Source organism: Salmo trutta, chromosome 5, assembly GCF_901001165.1.
Source record: "Salmo trutta chromosome 5, fSalTru1.1, whole genome shotgun sequence".
Classification (NCBI taxonomy): Eukaryota; Metazoa; Chordata; class Actinopteri; order Salmoniformes; family Salmonidae; genus Salmo; species Salmo trutta.
The window spans coordinates 26,922,869-26,943,552 of record NC_042961.1 but is presented as its reverse complement, the minus strand read 5'-3'; the positions used below and the strand labels follow the sequence as shown (position 1 = coordinate 26,943,552).

The following is a 20,684-nucleotide window of genomic DNA, read 5'->3' as shown; positions in this document are numbered from 1 at the left end:
ACAACTGAAATCCATAATGTCATTGAAACACTGGATTTGGCTGACATTTTATCTTTTAGGGATGTAACACAGATACAGTGTGAGTGTCGTCTCACCAGTTCGTTGGCCTGGTCGATAGTGAACACGCTGCAGTTGAGGCGGTCGCGCACGTCGATCTGAGCGTCGGCCAGCAGGGCGATGAGCTGCTTACACTCGTTCTGCATGCGTGTGAAGGGAATGGCGATCTCATCGTAGTACAGCTGCTCTGACAGGATGGCTAACAGGCGAGGCTGGACCATGGCTGACACCACCTGAGTCAAGAGAGGGAGGGGGCAAGGTTTCATTTGACATTGTCTGGGATTCAATGAAACTACAGTTTGCTGGTATCGTGTTGGCTATCTACAGTACACCTTGGACGTCAGCTCAAGCTGAAATTAAAGGTAAAAATCGCTCTGCACAGGTAGTTTGTGTTTGTTTGAATCCCGGCCATAAAAGCAGTTCTAAAATAAATCCTGATAGAATTGTGGTGAACAACTCCTGTTCAGACAGCACCAAACAAAACAATCTGATGACCGAAAAAGAGACTCGGGCCCTACCTTCTGCACGGCGGCCCACTCACAGAGGACCAGTGCCACGACGATGCGCTGCAGGGCAGACTTGGAGTTGAGATGAAAGAGGAGCAGCTGGCCCAGCGACTCAGCCGGCCGGATGTCCTGGGAGGATGAATTGAGCTGCGGGTCGCAAATACACCGACACAAGGCCCCCAACAGCCTGAAGTAGAGAAATAAAATGATTTTAGACAGTCATCATTTATGCAAGTGTTGTAACTGGATTCGTCGCAATTCCACCAGTGTTTGTTTTTTCCTCGCCTTCTTTTGTCGTCAAGAGAACACAAGTTTTAATTTGCATACTGGTTAGTTCAATGAGGAAAACAGTAAGCTGTGATGTGTGAAACGTTTGCATCACAGCCGCTGCTAAATCAAATTAAATTGTATTGGTCACATACACATGGTTAGCAGATGTTATTGAGAGTGTAGCGAAATGCTTATGCTTCTAGATCTGACAGTGCAGCAGTATCTAACAATTCCACAACAACTACCTAATACACACAAATCTAAGGAACCATTACTTTAAGTGACTAGTGTTCCATTTATTAAAGTGGCCAATGATATCAAGTCTGTAGGTAGGCAGCCGCCTCTGTGCTAATGATGGCTGTTTAACAATCTGATGGCCTTGAGATAGAAGCTGTTTTTCAATCTCTGTCCCAGCTTTGATGCACCTGTACTGACATCATCTTCTGGATGGAAGTGGGGTGTACAGGCAGTGGCTCGGGTGGTTATTGTCCTTGATGATCTTTTTGACCTTCCTGTAACACCTGGTGTGTAGGTGTCCTGGAGGGCAGGTAGTTTGCCCCCAGTGATGCATTGTGCAGACCGCACCACCCTCTGCAGAGCCTTGCAGTTGAGGGCGGTGCAGTTGCCGTACCAGGCTGTGATATAGCCCGACATGATGCTCTCGATTGTGCGCCTGTAAAAGTTAGTGAGGGTTTTTGGTGACTAGCCACATTTTTTGAGCCTCCTAAGGTAGAAGAGGAAATGTTGGACCATTTCAGTTTGTCGGTGATACATACACGGAGGAACTTAAAACTTTCCACCTTCTCCACTGCAGTCCCATCGATGTAGATGGGGGGGGTTCACCCTCTGCTGTTTCCTGAAGTCCACGATCATCTCTGATGTTTTGTTGACGTTGAGTGAGAGGTTATTGTCCTGACACCACACTCCGAGGGCCGTCACCTCCTCCCTGTAGGCAGTCTCGTCATTGTTGGTAATCAGGCCTACCACTGTTGTGTCGTCTGCAAACTTGATGATTGAGCTAGAGGCGTGCATGGCCACGCAGTCATGGGTGAACAGGGAGTACAGGAGGGGGCTGAGAACGCACACTTGTGGGGCCCCAGTGTTGAAGATCAGTGGAGTGCAGTTGTTTCCTACCTTCACCACCTGGGGGCGGCCCGTCAGTAAGTCCAGGACCCAGTGGCACAGGGCGGGGTCAACACCCAGCGACTCAAGTTTAATGATGAGTTTGGAGGGTACTATGGTGTTAAATGCTGAGCTGTAGTGAATGAACAGCATTCTCAAAAGGGATTCCTCTTGTCCAGATGGGATAGGGCAGTGTGATGGCGATTGCATTGTCTGTGGATCTATTGGGGCGGTAAGCAAAATGAAGTGGGTCTAGGGTGACAGGTAGGGTGGAGGTGATATGATCCTTGACTAGTCTCACAAAGCACTTCAGGATGACAGGAGTGCTACAGGGCAGTGGTCATTTAGTTCAGTTACCTTGGCTTTCTTGGGAACAGGAACAATGGTGGCCATCTTGAAGCATATGGGGACAGTAGACTGGGATAGAGATTGATTGAATGTCCGTAAACACACCAGCCAGCTGGTCTGCGCATACTCTGAGGACGCGGCTAGGGATGCCGTCTCGGCCAGCAGCCTTGCGAGGGTTAACCCATTTTAAATGTTTTACTCACGTCGGCCACGGAGAAGGTGCCCAAAGTTTTTGGTAGCGGTTCGCGTCGGTGGCACTGTACGGTCCTCAAAGCGTGCAAAGGAGTTGATTAATTTGTCTGGAAGCAAGACGACGGTTTTCTTTTTGTAATCCGTGATCCTCTGTAGACCCCGTCACATACGTTTCGTGTTTGAGCCGTTGAATTGCGACTCCACATTGTCTCTATACTGACACTTTGCTTGTTTGATTGCCTTACGGAGGGAATAACTACACTGTTTGTATTTGGCCATATTCCCAGTTGCCTTGCCATGAAAAAATGCGGTGGTACGTGCTTTCAGTTTTGTGCGAATGCTGCCATCAATCCACGGTTTCTGGTTAGGGAAGGTTTTAATATTCACAGTGGGTACAACATCTCCTATACACTTCCTTATAAACTCGCTCACCGAGTCAGCGTTGTTATCTGAGGCTATCTGGAAAATATCCCAGTCCACGTGATTGAAGCAATCTTGAAACGTGGAATCCGATAGGTCTATCCGACACTGGGCCGACCAAAGCAAGGGCACTTTCCGTTTTAGTTTCTGCCTATAGGAGGGGAGCAACAAGATGAAGTCATGGTCAGATTTGCCAAAAGGAGGGTGGGGGAGGGCCTTGTATGCATCGCGGAAGTTGGAGTAGCAATGGTTGAGTGTGTTACTCGCTTGTGTACTGCAATCGATATGCTGATAGCTAATTTGAGAACAAAGCTACCTAAATTCTTTGTTAAAATCCCCAGCTACAATATATGCAGCCTCAGGATATGGTTTCCAGTTTGCATAAAGTCCAGTGAAGTTCCTTGATGACCGTCTTGGTATCCGCTTACAGGGGGATATACACGGCTGTGACAATAACGGAGGAGAGTTCTCTTGGGAGATAATACGGTCACTATTTGATTGAGGAATTCTAGGTCAAGTGAACAAAAGGACTTGAGTTCCTGTATGTTGTTACAGTTACACCATTTGTTATTAATCATCGCTCTTCTTACCGGAGAGATGGTTATTCCGGTCTGCGCGATGCACTGAAAATCCTGTTAGCTATACTGACTCTGACAGCATGTCCCAAGCTAGCCATGTTTCCGTGAAACAGAGTATGTTACAATCCCGGATATCTCTTTGGAAAGCAAGTTTTACCCTAATTTCGTCAACTTTGTTAACTAGGGACCGGACAATAGCGAGTAATATACTCAGAAGCGGTGAGTGGTGTGCGCGCTTCCGAAGCCTCACTAGAAGACTGCTCCGGCACCCTCTCCTCCGGCTGCATTGTTTTGAGTCGGCCTCTGGAATCAGTTCGAATGCCCTGGGAGGTGCAAACAAAGGATCCGCTTTGGGAAAGTCTTATTCCTGGTCGTAGTGCTGGTTGTGCTGGTAAATTGACGTCTCTCTGATATCCAATAGTTCTTCCCGGCTATATGTAATAACACATAAGGTTCTCTGGGCTAACTATGTAAGAAATACATAAAAAAAACAAAATACTGTACAGTTTTCTAAGGACTAGAACCAAAGCTGTCATCTCTTTGGCGCCATCTTTCATCAGGCCACCACTCCCCAAAAAATATGATTTTTTAATAGTTTTCATGATAGTAATGTTTGAGTCACTCATGGCATAAGACCACTGCATAAACCATGGCAAAATGTGTAAAATTGCAGGAAATTAGCTTTAAAAACAGCAAAAGTTTGTCTCTGCGTCCACTATCAGTCAACATACAGTGCATTCGGGAAGTACTCCGACCCCTTGACTTTTTCCACATTGTCACGTTACAGCCATATTCTAAAATGGATTAAATAGTTTTTTCCCCCCTCAATCCACACACAATACCCCATAATGACACGCAAAAACAGGTATAGACATTTTTGCTAATTGAATACACATTTTAAACTGAATTATCACATTTACATTTGATAAGTATAAATATTCAGACCCTTAACTCAGTACTTTGTTGCAACACATTTGGCAGCGATTACTGCCTTGAGTCTTGGGTATGACCCTACAAGCTCCCTGACCAAGGCCCTTCTCCCCAGATTGCTCAGTTTGGCTGGGCGGCCAGCACTAGGAAGAGTCTTGGTGGTTCCAAACTTCTTTCAAGAGTGATGAAGGCCGCCTCCCGAGTGGAGCAGTGGTCTAAGGCACTGCATCGCAGTGCTTGAGGCGTCACTAGACCCGGGTTCAAACCCAGGCTGTGTCACAACTGGCAGTGACCGGGAGTCCCATAGGACAGCGCACTATTGGCCCAGCATCGTCCGGGTTAGGGGAGGCTTTACTTGACTCATCGCGCTCTAGTGACTCTTTGTGGCAGTCCGGGCGCCTGCAGGCTGACTTCGGTCATCAGTTGAACAGTGTTTCCTCCGACACATTGGTGCACCTGGCTTCTGGGTTAAGCGGGCAGGTGTTAAGAAGTGTGGTTTGGCATGGCATGACTTTTGCCTCTCTCCATATTGGGGAGTTGCAGCGATGAGACAAGATCGACAATGGGGAGAAAAAGGGCGTAAAATACACAAAAATTAAAATGTGTTCTTGGGGACCTTCAATGCTGAAGACATTTTTGGTACCCTTCCCCAGATCTGTGCCTCGACACAATCCTGTCTCGAATCTCTACGGACAATGCCTTCGACCTCATGGCTTGGTTTTTGCTCTGACATGCACTGTCAACTGTGGGACCTTATATAGACTGGTGTGTGCCTTTCCAAATCATTTCCAATCAATTGAATTTACCACAGGTGAACTCCAATCAAGTTGTAGAAACATCTCAAGGATGATCAATGGAAACAGGATGCACCTGAGCTCAATTTTGAGTCTCATAGCAAAGGGCCGGAATACTTAAGTAAATAAGGTAAATTTTTTATAAATGTGCGAAAATGTATAAAAACCTGTTTTCACTTAGTCATTATGGGGTATTGTGTGTAGATCAATGAGGGAAAAAAACTTTTGTCCATTTTAGAATAAGGATGTGTAAGGTAACTAAATGTGGAAAAAGTCAAGGGGTCTGAATACTTTCCGAATGCACTGTATACCAGGACGACCAGGCACTAAGAGGCCTGGAGACAAAACGATGTCAGATGACCGAGTTGCTCTTGCACCAAGTAATGAACAGGCCAACCTGGAGTAACAGCTGGCTGCAGATACCATAAAGTGCTGCATTCAGTTCTTAATCTTAGTCTCTCAGGATCCAACCGCTGCCTACTGTCCCAAATCTACCATTTAGTGATTTTTCTTAAATCTCTCTAGGGATAAAAATTAGATTGAGGAAAAGAAACAGAGACTAACTTAGCGGCCATGAGTCGAGCCCGTGTCACCACATAGTCCCGCGTCACTGGGTCCTCGGTCACGGTTTCTGCCCCGGCGATGTACTCCTGAACAGTCTCCTTCACTTGAACCAAGGCTCCCTGGCGAGGCTTCCCACCAGCCTTCTCCTGTCAAATGATATTAGAGAACATCTGCATCAGAACCCTGGGTCGAGTTCAGTAGGCCTGAAATGTTTATTTTTTGCCCAAAACGGACTACCATCTGAGGTTGTCCAATAAGAACAGTCACTTTTGTTTTCCATTGCAAAAAGTGCCTACAGTGTGCCCTAATGAATAGCGCCCTAGACTATTGCATCATACGAGGCAATATACAATCAGTGGTCAGTTTATTAGGTACAACATCTAGTACCGGGTTGTTGCCCCCCCTTGCCTCCAGAACAACCTGAATTATTTGGGGCATGGAAACATTGCTCAATTGGTATCAAGGGACCTAACGTGTGCCAGGAAACATTCCCCACACCATTACACCACCAGCCTGTAACGTTGACACCAGGCAGGATGTGGCCATGGACTTATGCTGCCTACGCCAAATCCTGTGTCATCAGCATGAGAACAGGAACCAGGAATCGTCTGACCAGGCAATGTTTTCCACTCCTCAATTGTTCAGTGTTGGTGATCACGCGATCACCCATTGGAGCCGCTTATTGGTTTTAGCCGATAGGAGTGGAATCTGGTGTGGGCACCTGTTGCAATATCCCATCCATGACAAGGACAGACGAGTTATGCGTTCCGATATGCCGTTCTGCACAACACTGTTGTACTGCACCGTTATTTGTCTGTTTGTGGCCCACCTGTTAGCTTGCACGATTTTTGCCATTCTCCTTTGACATCTCATCAATGAGCTGTTTTCGCCCACATGACTGCAGCTGACTGGATGTTTTGTTTGTCGCCCCATTATCTGTAAACCCTAGACAATGTCTTGCGTGAAAAGCCCCAAAGGCCGGCCATTTGAGATTCTGGAACGGCGCGCCTGGTACCAACGATCATACCATGCTCAAAGTTGCTTAGGTCACTAGTTTTGCCCATTCTAAAGTTCAATCGAACAGTAATTCAATGCCTTGACGCCTGTGCTTGCTTTATATAGCAAGCCACGGCCACGTGACTCTTTGTCTGTAGGAGCGGGGTGTTAACGGTGTACCTAATAAACTGGCCACTGAGTGTATATCCTAAGGGAGCACTTTAATGTTGGAATAAGAGCACAATTGAGAATAGAATCTGCAGCAGATGTAACGATCAGTCCTAACGGAGTAACCATCCTCTCACCTTGCAGCGAGACTTGACTTCCAGCAGCATGTTGATGTCTATGGGGATATGAGAGGCTTGCATCATCAGACAGAGCCAGGCGCCCATCCAGGGACAGCTGGCTGCTACTACGTACTGCTGAGGGGCCTGGCGCAGCAGCTCGGTCCACACCTGCAAGAAGACAAAACTCGTTAAAAACAGCAGCCAGGAATCAGGAGGGAATAAGCAGGAAAATTTGAATCTGTCAACTAGGATTTCTGGAAAACCAGGGAATTTATAGAAAAATTACAGGAATGTAGCATCCCTAGTCAGGATATATAACTTGAGCCATGTTTACATTAACTTGTCCAGTGATTTTTTTGTTGACATTTAGAAAGTGTGAATAGAAAACAGATGCAACAATTGCCTGCTAGGGTGCATTTCCATTTCACAATCATGTCGATAAAAACAGCTGGATGTAATGACATCACAAAAATAAAATTAACATCTGCAAAAACCTAGTGTCATTAAAAAAAAAGTGGTTGAAGTGTTTCGATTCCGCATTTAGGCAAATTGCGCATGAATAAATTGACGAGAGCATGTATGCCCTCCCACCTCCCATCTGTTTCATGCCTCAGGTATCCTGTGAAAGCCAGCATGGATAGAATGCAATAATTTATTAATACTTGCCGTATTCCAATAATGCTCATGTGCCAACATATTGCCCCGGTCTATGTCATGATGAAACTTGCACTCCTGTACATCTGAAATAATTTATTTTACCAGGTAAGTTGACTGAGAACACATTCTCATTTACAGCAACAACCTGAGGAATAGTAACAGGGGAGAGGAAGGGGGATGAATGACCCAATTAGAACCTGGGGATGATTAGGTGGCCATGATGGAGTGAGGGCCAGATTGGGAATTTAGCCAGATTAACACCCTACTCTTACGATAAGTGCCATGGTATCTTTAGTGACCCCAGAGAGTCAGGACACCTGTTTAACGGCCCATCCAAAAGACAGTACCTTACACAGGGCAATGTCAATCACTGCCCTGGGACATTGGAAGATATATATTTATTTATTAGTACCTGTCAAAACTTTGGACACACCTACTCATTCAAGGCTTTTCTGGGCAGGTAGCCTAGTGGTTAGAGCGTTGGGCCAGTAACCGGAAGGTTGCTGTATCGTAACCCCGAGCTTACAAGGTAAAAATATGTCGTTCAGCCACAGAGCAAGGCAGTTAACCCACTGTTCCTGAAGACGTGGATGTCGATTAAGGCAGACCCCCGCACCCCTGATTCAGAGGGGTTAGGTTAAATTCCCTTTGTTTATTTTTACTATTTTCTACAATGTAGAACAATAGTGAACACATCAAAACTATGAAATAACACATATGGAATCATGTAGTGTTAAAAAAAAAGTATTAAATAAATCAAAATCTATTTTATATTTCACATTCTACAAAGTAGCCCCCCTTTGCCTTGACAGCTTTGCACACTCATGGCATTCTCTCAACCAGCTTCATGAGGTAGTCACCTGGAATGCAGTTCAATTGACAGGTGTGCCTCATTAAGTTAATTGGTGGGATCTCTGTCCTTCTTAATGCTTTTGACCCAATTAGTTGTGTTGTGACAAGGTAGGGGTGGTATACAGAATATAGCCCTATTTGGTCCATATAAGTCCATATTAAGGCAAGAACAGCTTAATTAAGCAAAGAGAAACGACAGGACCGCCACAGGAAAGGAAGACCCAGAGTTACCTCTGCTGCAGAGGATGAGTTCCTTATTTTACCTTTAATTAACTAGGCAAGTCAGTTAAGAACAAATTCTTATTTACAATGACGGCCTAACCCGGCCAAACCCTAACAATGCTGGGCCAATTGTGTGCTGCCCTATGGGACTCCCAATCACGTCCGGATGTGATGCAGCCTGGATTCGAACCAGGGTCTGTAGGGACACCTCTAGCACTGAGATGCAGTGCTTTACACCGCTGTGCCACTCGGGAGCCCAGCCTCAGAAATCGCAGCCCAAATAAATGCATCAGAGTTCAAGTAAAAGACACATCTCAACATCAACTGTTCAGAGGAGACTGCCTGAATCAGGCGTTCATGGTCGAATTGCTGCAAAGAAACCACTACTATAGGACACAAATAAGAAGAGACTTACTTTGGCCAAGAAAACAAGCAATTAGACCGGTGGAAATCTGTCCTTTGGTCTGATGAGTCCAAATAGATTTTCAGTTCCAACCGCCATGTCTTTGTGAGACGCAGAGTAGGTGAACGGATGATCTTCGCATGTGTAGTTCCCACCGTGAAGCATGGAGGAGGAGGTGTGATGGTGCTTTGCTGGTGACATTGTCAGTGATTTATTTAGAATTCAAGACACACTTAGCCAGCATTGCTACCACAGCATTATGCAGCGATACGCCATCCCATCTGGTTTGCGCTTAGTGGGACTGTAATTTGTTTTTCAACAGGACAATGACCCAACACACCTCCAGCCTATGTAAGGGGCTATTTGACAAATAAGGAGAGTGATGGAGTGCTGCATCAGGTGACGAGAACCCTCCAAAATCACCTAACCTCAAACCAAATTGAGATGGTTTGCAATGAGTTGGACCGCGGAGTAATGGAAAAGCATCCAACAAGTGCTCAGCATGTGGGAACTCCTGCAAGACTGTTGGAAAAGCATTGCAGGTGAAGCTGGTTGAGAGAATGCCAAGAGTGTGCAAAGCTGTCATCAAGGCAAAGGGTGGCTACTTTGAAGATTTTTGTTTTAACACATTTACTACATGATTCCATACATGTTATTTCATAGTTTGTCTTCACTATTATTCTAGAATGTAGAAAATAGTAAAAATTAAGAAAAATCCTTGAATGAGTAGGTATCCTATATATATACTTTTTAATGACCTCATGAAAGAGTGCATCCTACTGGCCCTCCAACACCACTTCCAGCAGCATCTGGTCTCCCATCCAGGACCAACCCTGCTTAGCTTCAGAGGCAAGTCAGCAGTGGGATGCAGGGTGGTATGCTGCTTGCAAATTGAATGGAGAAACTTTCAAGCTAACCTGAAAAGGCGAAGCTATTCAGGAATTCAGGATAATCTTTGTCATCTCGCAAAGAAAACATTTTATAGTTGATTTTTTTTTAAATGCAAGCACTAGGCACTTAGAATTAAATGTGGAGAAGAGCTTATAGTTACGCGATGACATCACATGCACCGTAGCATCAAAATCATTTGGCAATCATTTATTCTAAAAACAGTTTCCATCATTTGTCGCAATAAAAGTTAGACAAAAGACAACCCCACCCGTTGAACGGATAAAAATGTTGTCGATCTTTAGAAAATGTCTCCTATGTCTGCCATTTTTTATTACACGTTACAATTTGTTTGCGAAATTGCTTTTGTCTAATAAACCTGGGTCAATGGAAACCTGACTAGTGTGGTGTGTGTGTGCGTCTCAAACCTTTTGGATGAGGTCCAGGATCTCCTGATTGCTCTCCAGGATGCAGGACTGGAAGATGTGTCGTAGCATGTCTTGCAGGACCTGGTTGAGCCATAATGCACAGCTCTGGAACAACACAAAACAGACTTCAGTTATGACAACGAAGAGTTGTATTCATACATTAGCATTCCAAAATTTGGCCCAACCTCAAAAATCGATGACTAGACGGGCGCTATGTTGATTTTGTCCACACACACACACACACGCAATCAGGACACGCAGGTTGAAAAATCAAAACTCTGAACCAACTATAGCTAATTTGTCCTGGGATATAAACATTGGGTTGATGTTATTTTACCTGAAATGCACAAGGTCCTCTACTCCGACAATTAATACACAGACAAAAGGATAACCCGAGTTTGTTTCTAGTAATCTCTCCTCCTTCAGGCTTCTTGTTCTTCTTTGGACTTTATATGGCGGTTGGCAACCAACTTTAAGGTGCATTACCACCACGACCTGGACTGGAGTGTGGACCTCAGTTCATCTTCCAAATCACCCATGTGGGTATATGCTCCTAAAAACCAATGAGGAGATTGGAGAGGCAGGACTAGCAGCATGTCAAGCTTCACAAATAGAACCAAGTTCTATTTCAGCGCCTGGCTACTGTGGTGGTTAATTTCTGTATTACCAAATGAGGAGAGAGACAAACTTCACACACCAGTCAGAGTTATACTTAAACTACATCTTTAATAATAAGAGCTTTGCAATAGCAATGACTTTCAACGATTCCCTATTTCTAATGAACCGTTGAGAGTGACCACACAATGGCTACTGAGATCTTTTATAGCAAAGATCCACCCCCCTAGTTGACATAACAAACCACAGATATTTGGAACAGTTCACAAAGGAAGACTTTATAATGAGAAAGGAGTATCCCGTAGCCAGATAGCATTCGCTATAAATTATCGTTCAGTTTGGTCCCTAAGACGAGGTTCTAATGTCGTTCCTGGTACTTCATAGCACAAAACCACCAACTCATCCCATGGCATACCAACTCATCCAATGGCATAACTCAATTGTCAACTCTAGATACTCCCATCTCAAGTAAAACCCCTTCTTGACCCCTCTCCTGGACAAGCTCACTGAGGGGAGTGAGCTTCTAGGTCATACACTATCCCAGGATAAGTGCAACATCAGAGGGGACATACAATGTTTCCAGACACTGCCATACACCTCCCCCCAATGCCAAAGGAGGGAGTGACTTGCGCACAGACATTGTGGAGACAAGTAATTGGTTCCCCATTAATCACACCATCCCTTCACATGGTTTAAGAGTAGGTAAAAACACATTCACATATGAAAACCATGTTCCATCCTGTCCTCTTCCCTTTCTGATATTCTGCATAGCACCAGAGACATGTAAAAGACAAGTCTGACCTCTCCCCTCTCTGGGCCCCATGTGACTGTGCCCGATCTGAGGGAAGAAGTGCAACTGCCAACACCAGAGTCCAAAGGGATACATTCTAATAACAAGTATATCACATAAGCATATTATGCAGATAAGACATCTTAATTATCTGTTACCCAAAACTAATTCCGATTCACCCGCCACACTACGCAGCGTCGTTGACGTGCGCAAGCAGTGTGGATGCAATGACTGAATAACATGTATACATTTATTTTGTAACGCGAGCGGTGTGGTCAGCATGTAAGGCCCTACATGTGTGGAGACCGGAGAGGATTTGATTGGTACAAGCAATATGGTGAAACTTCCACCTAGGGGGCAAGGCAGAGCTATTACCTTATTACTTACACCTGTCAAATCCTCTTAGATTTTACACTAGTGCATAGGGGTCTATTTAGGATTGGGCCATTGACATATTTCTCTTACAAACCCACCTGGTCAGCTTTGGATAGAAGGGTGAAAAGGGTCTCTAGTGCGGCCCGTCTAACTGATGATATGGTGTGTCTAAGGAATGGCCAGACCCGAGGGACGAGGACCGTTAGGGACTGCTGCATGCTGGAGGGACAAAAAGAGAGCGTTGTTGGGCCTATCATCCCTTGCAAAAGTTGTCCTTAGTATATCCAAAGCAAGTTTCATTGACAAAGGGAACCACAACAACAAACACGTACTGGTTTGAACGTTTCTCAGCCATAAACACCATTGACTTTACAAGACCTGCTTTTTACCACAATTGTTAGCGCAATTTTTTTTGGACTGTAAGATCATCGGAATGTTCCTTAAAGTACAAGATGTTCATGATTTCGATGATGAAGTGGGAGAAGAGGTTATATCTGTACAGACAGGAGAGGTGTCGCTCACCTGCACTGTCGGACTTGAGGGTAGGCGAGCAGAGAGGACAGTAGGGTCATGATGCTGTTGGTGGAGGCTGTCAGATCATCCAGCTCCAGGAGAGCATCCCACAGGGAGTTCACTATGAATGGGACCTGAACAATACCGGGAAAAAAACAGCAGTCATGATCTACATAAAACAGAGACAACTGCTATGGTTAGCACAGTACTGAAAAAAAAAGAGCAAATAAACATCAAACTGGGTTGTGTTCATCAGCAAACTCAATGGAAAACATTTTTGCAACGGAAAACGAAAATGTCCAGGTAGTCCATCCCGATTTCAATCAGTTCTCTTCCATTTGGTGCCAACTGAACACCATCCCCATTGTGCCATAGACATGCCAAGAATTTTGAGCACCACTTCTGCTCGGCGGCGGCACCCACCCCGCAGACCCCACAACGGCGCGGGCGACACCCACACTGCTCAAATCATAGCTACATTTGTTTTGTTTTTTTGCCTTATGTTAGCAGAAGACTGCCTCGGTAGGAATGGTAGGCTGTTCTTCAGTAATTAATTATACTAAACTAAAATATAAAAACGCAACAAGATTTTACTGAGTTACAATTTATATAAGGAATATCTGTCAATTGAAATAAATTAATTTGGGTATAATCGATGGATTTCACGACTGGGAATACAGATATGCCTCGTTTGGTCACATATACCTTTAAAATTGATTGTGGCCTTTCTAATGTTGTCACACTTATCTTCAATGGCTGTGCGAAGTCGCTGGATATTGGAACACGGCGACCCAGAGCATCCCAAACATGCTCAATTTGTGACATGTCTGATGAGTATGCAGGCCATGGAAGAACTGGGACATTTTCAGCTTCCAGGAATTGTTTACAGATCCTTGCGACATGGGGCTGTGCATGATCATGCTGAAACATGAGGTGATGGCGGCAGATGAATGGCACAACAATGGGCCGTAGGATCTTATCACGGTATCTCTGTGCATTCAAATTGCCATCAATAAAATGCAATTGTGTTCGTAGCTTATGCCTGCCCATACCATAACCCTACCATGGAGGACTCTGTTCACAACGCTGACATCAGCACACCGCTCGCCCACACAACACCATACACGTGGTCTACGGTTGTGAGGCCGGTTGGACATACAGCCAAAGTCTTTAAAACAACATTGGAAGCGGCTTTAACGTTCAATTCTCGGGCAACAGCTCTGATGGACATTCCTGCAGTCAGCATGCCAATTGCACGCTCCATCAAAAAGTGGCGTTGTGTGACAAAACTGTACATTTTAGAGTGGCCTTTTATTGTCCCCAGCACAAAGTGCACCTGTGTAATGATCATGCTGTTTAATCAGCTTCTTGATAATCCAGCCACCTGACAAGTGTGGCATATCTTGGCAAAGGAGAAATGCTCACTAACAGGGATGTTAACAAATTTGTGCATCAAATTTGAGAGAAATAAGCTATTTGTGCATATTGAACATTTCTGGGATCTTATTTCAGCTCATGAAACATGGGACCAACACTTCATGTTGCACTTATATTTTTAAAATGTACAATCAGGGCTCTCCCTAGGATATTCTGACAAGGTGGGGTTGATGTAGGACTAAGGTTGGGAGGTCCCGAGGGGCGGGGGGGTCAGTCAATTTCCCCCTCAAGAAGTTGGAGCATTTAGCATTTTTTTTTTTTACCTGTAATTGCCATTTCCTGAAACTTAGTCTTGAAGTATTGTGTTTGATCCTAAAAATGTCACATTATTCTAGGTAAAATTTAGGGGTAATGATTATTCTCATTATTAGGTCTATGTGGCTAGTCTAGTGAAAATGGCTTCTTAAATTTTGTTTGGGGAGATAATTGAGAACAATTCAATTACTGGACGCAAAGTAGCTAGTAGTCTAGCTCACTGTAGGCTATTTGGAATAGGAAACTGAACTAGGCCTATAGGAGCTTGTTTCAGATCTCCATCTCTGACCTAATCCATCAAGTTAAGTCTGACTACTAGGCTACCATTCATTCAACATGCCTCGTTGACATCGGTGAACTGACTATTATCATAATTAGCAGCCTACTGTTGACATACAGCTATTAAAAGAGGACCGATCAAGAACTGATTAATTAACATAGGCCTACTAATCTTTAAGAGTCTAACATAACGGTTTCTGTTTCCATCCACGCAGCAACACACACTGAACTACGATTCGTTGCTTTCTGGGATCAGAGCAGACCGCTAGAGATGAGTCAAAAATCACAATGTGCCAACTAGAAAACTATTTTAGGGTTGTTTTTCGTACCAGCGTACTTTAACCTCAAATTGCATGCATGGTGGGCAAAATGTGTGCAGGTTGGCAGGTCTGAAGAAGTTACCAATGACAACAAAGGCAAAGCCATGGGACAGGCATGACAGAGGGGTGAAGTTGGAGAGAGGCTAAGGAGCAGTTAAGGTGACCACATGTAAAGAGTGACTGTAGCGAGGAGCTCCTGTCTGACCTTGTTGGGGAGTAGCTGCACTAACCCGTCCACCACAGGGATGAGGGCCGCGGCCGCCACCGCTCTGACATCATCATCCAGGTCCTGCAGCCCCTCCGTGATGGCAGGGAGCACCCGTGGAAGCAGAGCGGATATCAGGTCCTGAGATAAAAGCGAGGGAGCGAGATTTTTTTTTTATAGAAAGACAATGAGTGCAGTCCTGGGATCATGAACTAGATTCAGCCTTTTTTTGCTCATCAAACTTGGGGGGGGGACAAATAAACTCACCCATGGGCTAAATTCAGCCAGTTGAGGAACCCTGGTCTAGTCTACAGTATGCATGTATAAAACACTCGTTTTACTGCCTTAAAATGGATAACACACATCATGCATGGTGGACAGCAGAGGCAAGCAGACAGGACAGGAGGTTTTTGGTACCTGTCGGACTGCCAGGCCATACTTGATGCCCAGAAGACCCCCGTGCCGGACCTCCCACTGGTCCTCTGTCAGCAGCTTCAGCAGGATGTCTACTGTCATGGCAACACCACTGTCAGTCATGTGGCGCAAGGCCACGCCCAGTGTCTGGGCACAGGTCTCTCTAACCGGAGCCACCACCTGACCAAAGAGACAGCATGTTGGACATACAGCAAAGCTTGACTCGTAAATGCCCGTGAGTAGGGTTGCAAAATACCGTAAACTCTTGCTTTTTTTATGTTCCTGGAATATTGTTACTTTTCCCCAGAGCAGTAGTCACCAACCTCGAGTCAAGATCACTTGGAGTCAAAATGCAAACCGAGGACTACCGCTCAGATCATTATACATACAGTTGAAGTCAGAAGTTCACATACACCTTAGCCAAATACATTTAAAATCAGTTTTTTACATTGCTGACATTTAATCCTAGTAAAAATTCCCTCTCTTAGACCAGTTAGGATCACCACTTTATTTTAAGAATGTGAAATGTCAGAATAATAGTAGAGAGAAGGATTTATTTCAGCTTTTATTTCTTTCATCACATTCCCAGTGGGTCAGAAGTTTACATACACTCAATAAGTATTTGGTACTATTGCCTTTAAATTGTTTAACTTGCGTTAAACGTTTTGGGTAGCCTTCCACAAGCTTCCCACAATAAGTTGGGTGAATTTTGGCCCATTCCTCCTGACAGAGCTGGTGTAACTGAGTCAGGTTTGTAGGCCACCTTGCTCGCACACACTTTTTCAGTTCTGCCCACAAGTTTTTTGTAGGATTTAGGTCAGGGCTTTGTGATGGCCACTCCAACACCTTGACTTTGTTGTCCTTAAGCCATTTTGCCACAACTTTGGAAGTATGCTTGGGGTCATTGTCCATTTGGAAGTCCCATTTGCGACCAAGCTATCACTTCCTGACTGACGTCTTGAAATGTTGCTTCAATATATCCACAATATTCCCTCCTCATGATGCCATCTATTTTGTGAAGTGCACCAGTCCCTCCTGCAGCAAAGCACCCACACAACATGATGCTGCCACCCCAGTGCTTCACGGTTGGCATGGTGTTCTTCAGCTTGAAAGCGTCCCCCTTTTTCCTTCAAATATAACGATGGTCATTATGCCCAAACAGTTCTATTTTTGTTTCATCAGACCAGAGGACAATTCTCCAAAAAGTAAGATATTTGTCCCCATGTGCAGTTGCAAACCGTAGTCTGGCTTTTTTATGCTGGTTTTGGAGCAGTGGCTTATTCCTTGCTGAGCGGCCTTTCAGGTTATGTTGATATAGGACTCGTTTTAGTGGATATAGATACTTTTGTACCCGTTTCCTCCAGCATCATCACAAGGTCCTTTGCTGTTGTTCCGGGATTGATGTGCACTTTTTGCACCAAAGTACGTTTATCTCTAGGAGACTGAATGCGTCTCCTTCCTGAGCGGTATGACGGCTGCGTGATCCCACGGTGTTTATACTTGTGTACTATTGTTTGTACAGATGACGTGGTACCTTCAGGTGTTTGGAAATTGCTCCCAAGGATGAACCAGACTTGTGGAAGTCTACCATTTATTTTCTGTGGTCTTGGCTGATTTATTTAGATTTTCCCATGATGTCAAGCAAAGAGATACTGAGTTTGAAGGTAGGCCTTGAAATCCATCTACAAGTACACCTCCAATTGAATCAAATTATGTCAATTGGCCTATCAGAAGCTTCTAAAGCCATGACAATTTTCTGGAAGTTTCCAAGCTGTTCGAAGGTACAGTCAATTTAGTGTATGTAAACTTCTGACCCACTGGAATTGTGATGCAGTGAATTATAAGTGAAATAATCTGCAAACAATTGTTGTTAAAATTACTTGTGTCATGCACAAAGTAGATGTCCTAACTTTCCAAAACTATAGCTTGTTAACAAGAAATTTGTGGAGTGGTTGAAAAACGAGTTTGAATGACTCCAAACTAAGTGTATGTAAACTTACGACTTCAATACATACATACACAGTGCCTTGCAAAAGTATTCATCCCCCTTGGCGTTTCTCCTATTTTGTTTCTTTTTTATTTCTCCTATATTACAACCTGTAATTTACATGGATTTTTATTTGGATTTCATGTAATGGACATGCACAAAATAGTCCAAATTGGTGAAGTGAAATTCCTTCTTTCAAAAAAAACAAAAGTGGTGCGTGAATATGTATTCACCCCCTTTGCTAAGAAGCCCCTAAATAGGATCTGGTGCAACCAATTAACTTCAGAAGTTAAATAAAGTTCACCTGTGTGCAATCTAAGTGTCACATGATCTCAGTATGAACTCAGCAAAAAAGAAAAGTCCTCTTGCTGTCAACAACATTTATTTTTCAGCAAAATGAACATGTGCAAATATTTGTATGAACACAAGATTTAACAATTGAGACAAGCTGAACAAGTTCCATAGACATGTGACTAACAAAAATTGAATAATGTGTCCTGAACAAAGGGTCAAAATCTAAAGTAATAGTCAGTATCTGGTGTGGCCACCAGCTGCATTAAGTACTGCAGCGCATCTCCTGAGATTTGCCAGTTCTTGCTGTGAGATATTACCCCACTCTTCCACCAAGGCACCTGCATGTTCCCGGACATTTCTGGGGGGAAATGGCCCTAGCCCTCAGACGCCGATCCAACAGGTCCCAGACGTGCTCAATGGGATTGAGATCCGGGTTCTTCGCTGGCCATTGCAGAACACTGACATTCCTGTCTTGCAGGAAATCACGCACAGATGAGCAGTATGGCATTGTCATTCCAGGATGAACCTGCAGGAAGGGTACCACATGAGGGAGGAGGACGTCTTTCCTGTAACGCACAGCGTTGAGATTGCCTGCAATGACAACAAGCTCAGTCCGATGCTGTGACATACCGCCCCAGACCATGACGGACCCTCCACCTCGATCCCGCTCAAGAGTACAGGCCTCGGTGTAATGCCCATTCCTTCGACGATAAACACGTATCCGACCATCACCCCTGGTGAGACAAAAACCGTGACTTGTCAGTGAAAAGCACTTTTTGCCTGTCTGGTCCAGCGACAGTGGGTTTGTGCCCATAGGTGACATTGTTGCCGGTGATGTCTGGTGAGGACCTGCCTTGCAACAGGCCTACAAGCCCTCAGTCCAGCCTCTCTCAGCCTATTGCGGACAGTCCGAGCACTGATGGAGGGATTGTGCGTTCCTGGTGTAACTCGGGCAGTTGTTGTTGCCATCCTGTACCTGTCCTGCAGGTGTAATGTTCGGATGTACCGATCCTGTGCAGGTGTTGTTACACGTGGTCTGCTACTGCAAGGATGATCAGCTGTACGTCCTGTCTCCCTGTAGCACTGTCTTAGGCGTCTCACAGTACGGACGTTGCAATTTATTGCCCTGGCCACATCTGCAGTCCTCATGCCTCCTTGCAGCACGCCTAAGGCACGTTCACACAGGTGAGCAGGGACCCTGGGCATCTTTCTTTTGGTGTTTTTCAGAGTCAGTAGAAAGGCCTCTTTAGTGTCCTAAGTTTTCATAACTGTGACCTTAATTGCCTACAGTCTGTAAGCTGTTAGTGTCTTAACGACCGTTCCACAGGTGTATGTTCATTAATTGCTTATGGTTAATTGAACAAGCATGGGAAACTGTGTTTAAACCCTTTTTTTGCTGAGTTTATATATAACTGTCCTGAAAGGCCCAGAGTCTGCAACACCACAAAGCAAGGGGCACCACCAAGCAAGCGGCAGGAGTTCTCCAAACAGGTCAGGGACAAAGTTGTGGAGAATTACAGATCAGGGTTGGGTTATAAAAAAAAAATCTGAAACGTTGAACAGCCCACGGAGCACCATTAAATCCATTATTTAAAAATTCAAAGAATATGGCACCACAAACCTGCCAAGAGAGGGCCGCCCACCAAAACTCACAGACCAGGCACGTAGGGCATTAATCAGAGGCAACAAAGAAACCAAGGATAACCCTGAAGGAGCTGCAAAGCTCCACAGCGGAGATTGGAGTATCTGTCTATAGGACCACTTTAAGCCGTACACTCCAGAGCTGGGCTTCACCGAAGAGTGGCCAGAAAAAAAAGTCATTGCTTAAAGAAAAAAAAGAAGCAAACACATTTGGTGTTTGCCAAAAGGCATGTGGGAGACTCCCCAAACATATGGAAGAAGGTACTCTGATCAGATGACTAAAATTGAGCTTTTTGGCCATCAAGGAAAATGCTATGTCAGGCACAAACCCAACACCTCTCATCACCCCATCCCCACAGTGAAACATGGTGGTGGCAGCATCATGCTGTGGAGGGAGTGAGAAACTGGTCAGAATTGAAGGATGGCCCTATATACAGGGAAATTATTGAGGGAAACCTGTTTGTCTTCCATAGATTTGAGACTGGGAAGGAGGTTCATCTTTCAGCAGGACAATAACCTTAAGCATACTACTAAAGCAACACTTGAGTGGTTTAAGGGGAAACATTCAAATGTCTTGGAATGGCCTAGTCAAAGCCCAGACCTCAATCCAATTGAGAATCTGTGGTATGACAAACATTGCTGTACACCAGCGGAACCCATCCAACTTGAAGGAGCTGGAGCAGTTTTGCCTTGAAGAATGGGCAGAAATCCCAGTGGCTAGATGTGCCAAGCTTATAGAGACATACCCCAAGAGTCTTACAGCTGTAATTGCTGCAAGAGGTGGCTCTACAAAGTATTGACTTTGGGTGGGTGGAAATAGTTATGCGTGCTCAAGTTCTCCATTTGTGTCTTATTTCTTGTTTGTTTCACAAGAAAAAAATATTTTGCATCTTCAAAGTGGTTGGCATGTTGTGTAAATCAAATGACATAAACCACCCCCCCCCCCCCCCCCCCCCCCCCCCAAAAAAAAAATAAAAAATTTTAATTCCAGGTTGTAAGGTAACAAAATAGGAAAAATGCCAAGAAGTGGTGAATACTTTCGCAA

At 44.6% G+C, this 20,684-nt stretch overlaps 1 protein-coding gene across 2 annotated transcripts in view; it reads right to left on the bottom strand.

Annotated features, from left to right (window-relative positions):
- The window catches only part of LOC115193967 (TATA-binding protein-associated factor 172), a 74,024-nt gene that overhangs the window by 33,351 nt on the left and 19,989 nt on the right, over positions 1-20,684 (bottom strand). For both annotated transcript variants that reach the window (XM_029753140.1, XM_029753141.1), the window contains exons 11-19: positions 15,721-15,897; positions 15,304-15,444; positions 12,817-12,941; positions 12,393-12,513; positions 10,515-10,619; positions 7,083-7,232; positions 5,782-5,927; positions 576-750; positions 96-290 (exon numbers count right to left, since the gene is read on the bottom strand). In XM_029753140.1, the coding sequence (XP_029609000.1) occupies positions 96-290; positions 576-750; positions 5,782-5,927; positions 7,083-7,232; positions 10,515-10,619; positions 12,393-12,513; positions 12,817-12,941; positions 15,304-15,444; positions 15,721-15,897 (1,335 nt within the window). The remainder of the gene's footprint in view (positions 1-95; positions 291-575; positions 751-5,781; positions 5,928-7,082; positions 7,233-10,514; positions 10,620-12,392; positions 12,514-12,816; positions 12,942-15,303; positions 15,445-15,720; positions 15,898-20,684) is intronic.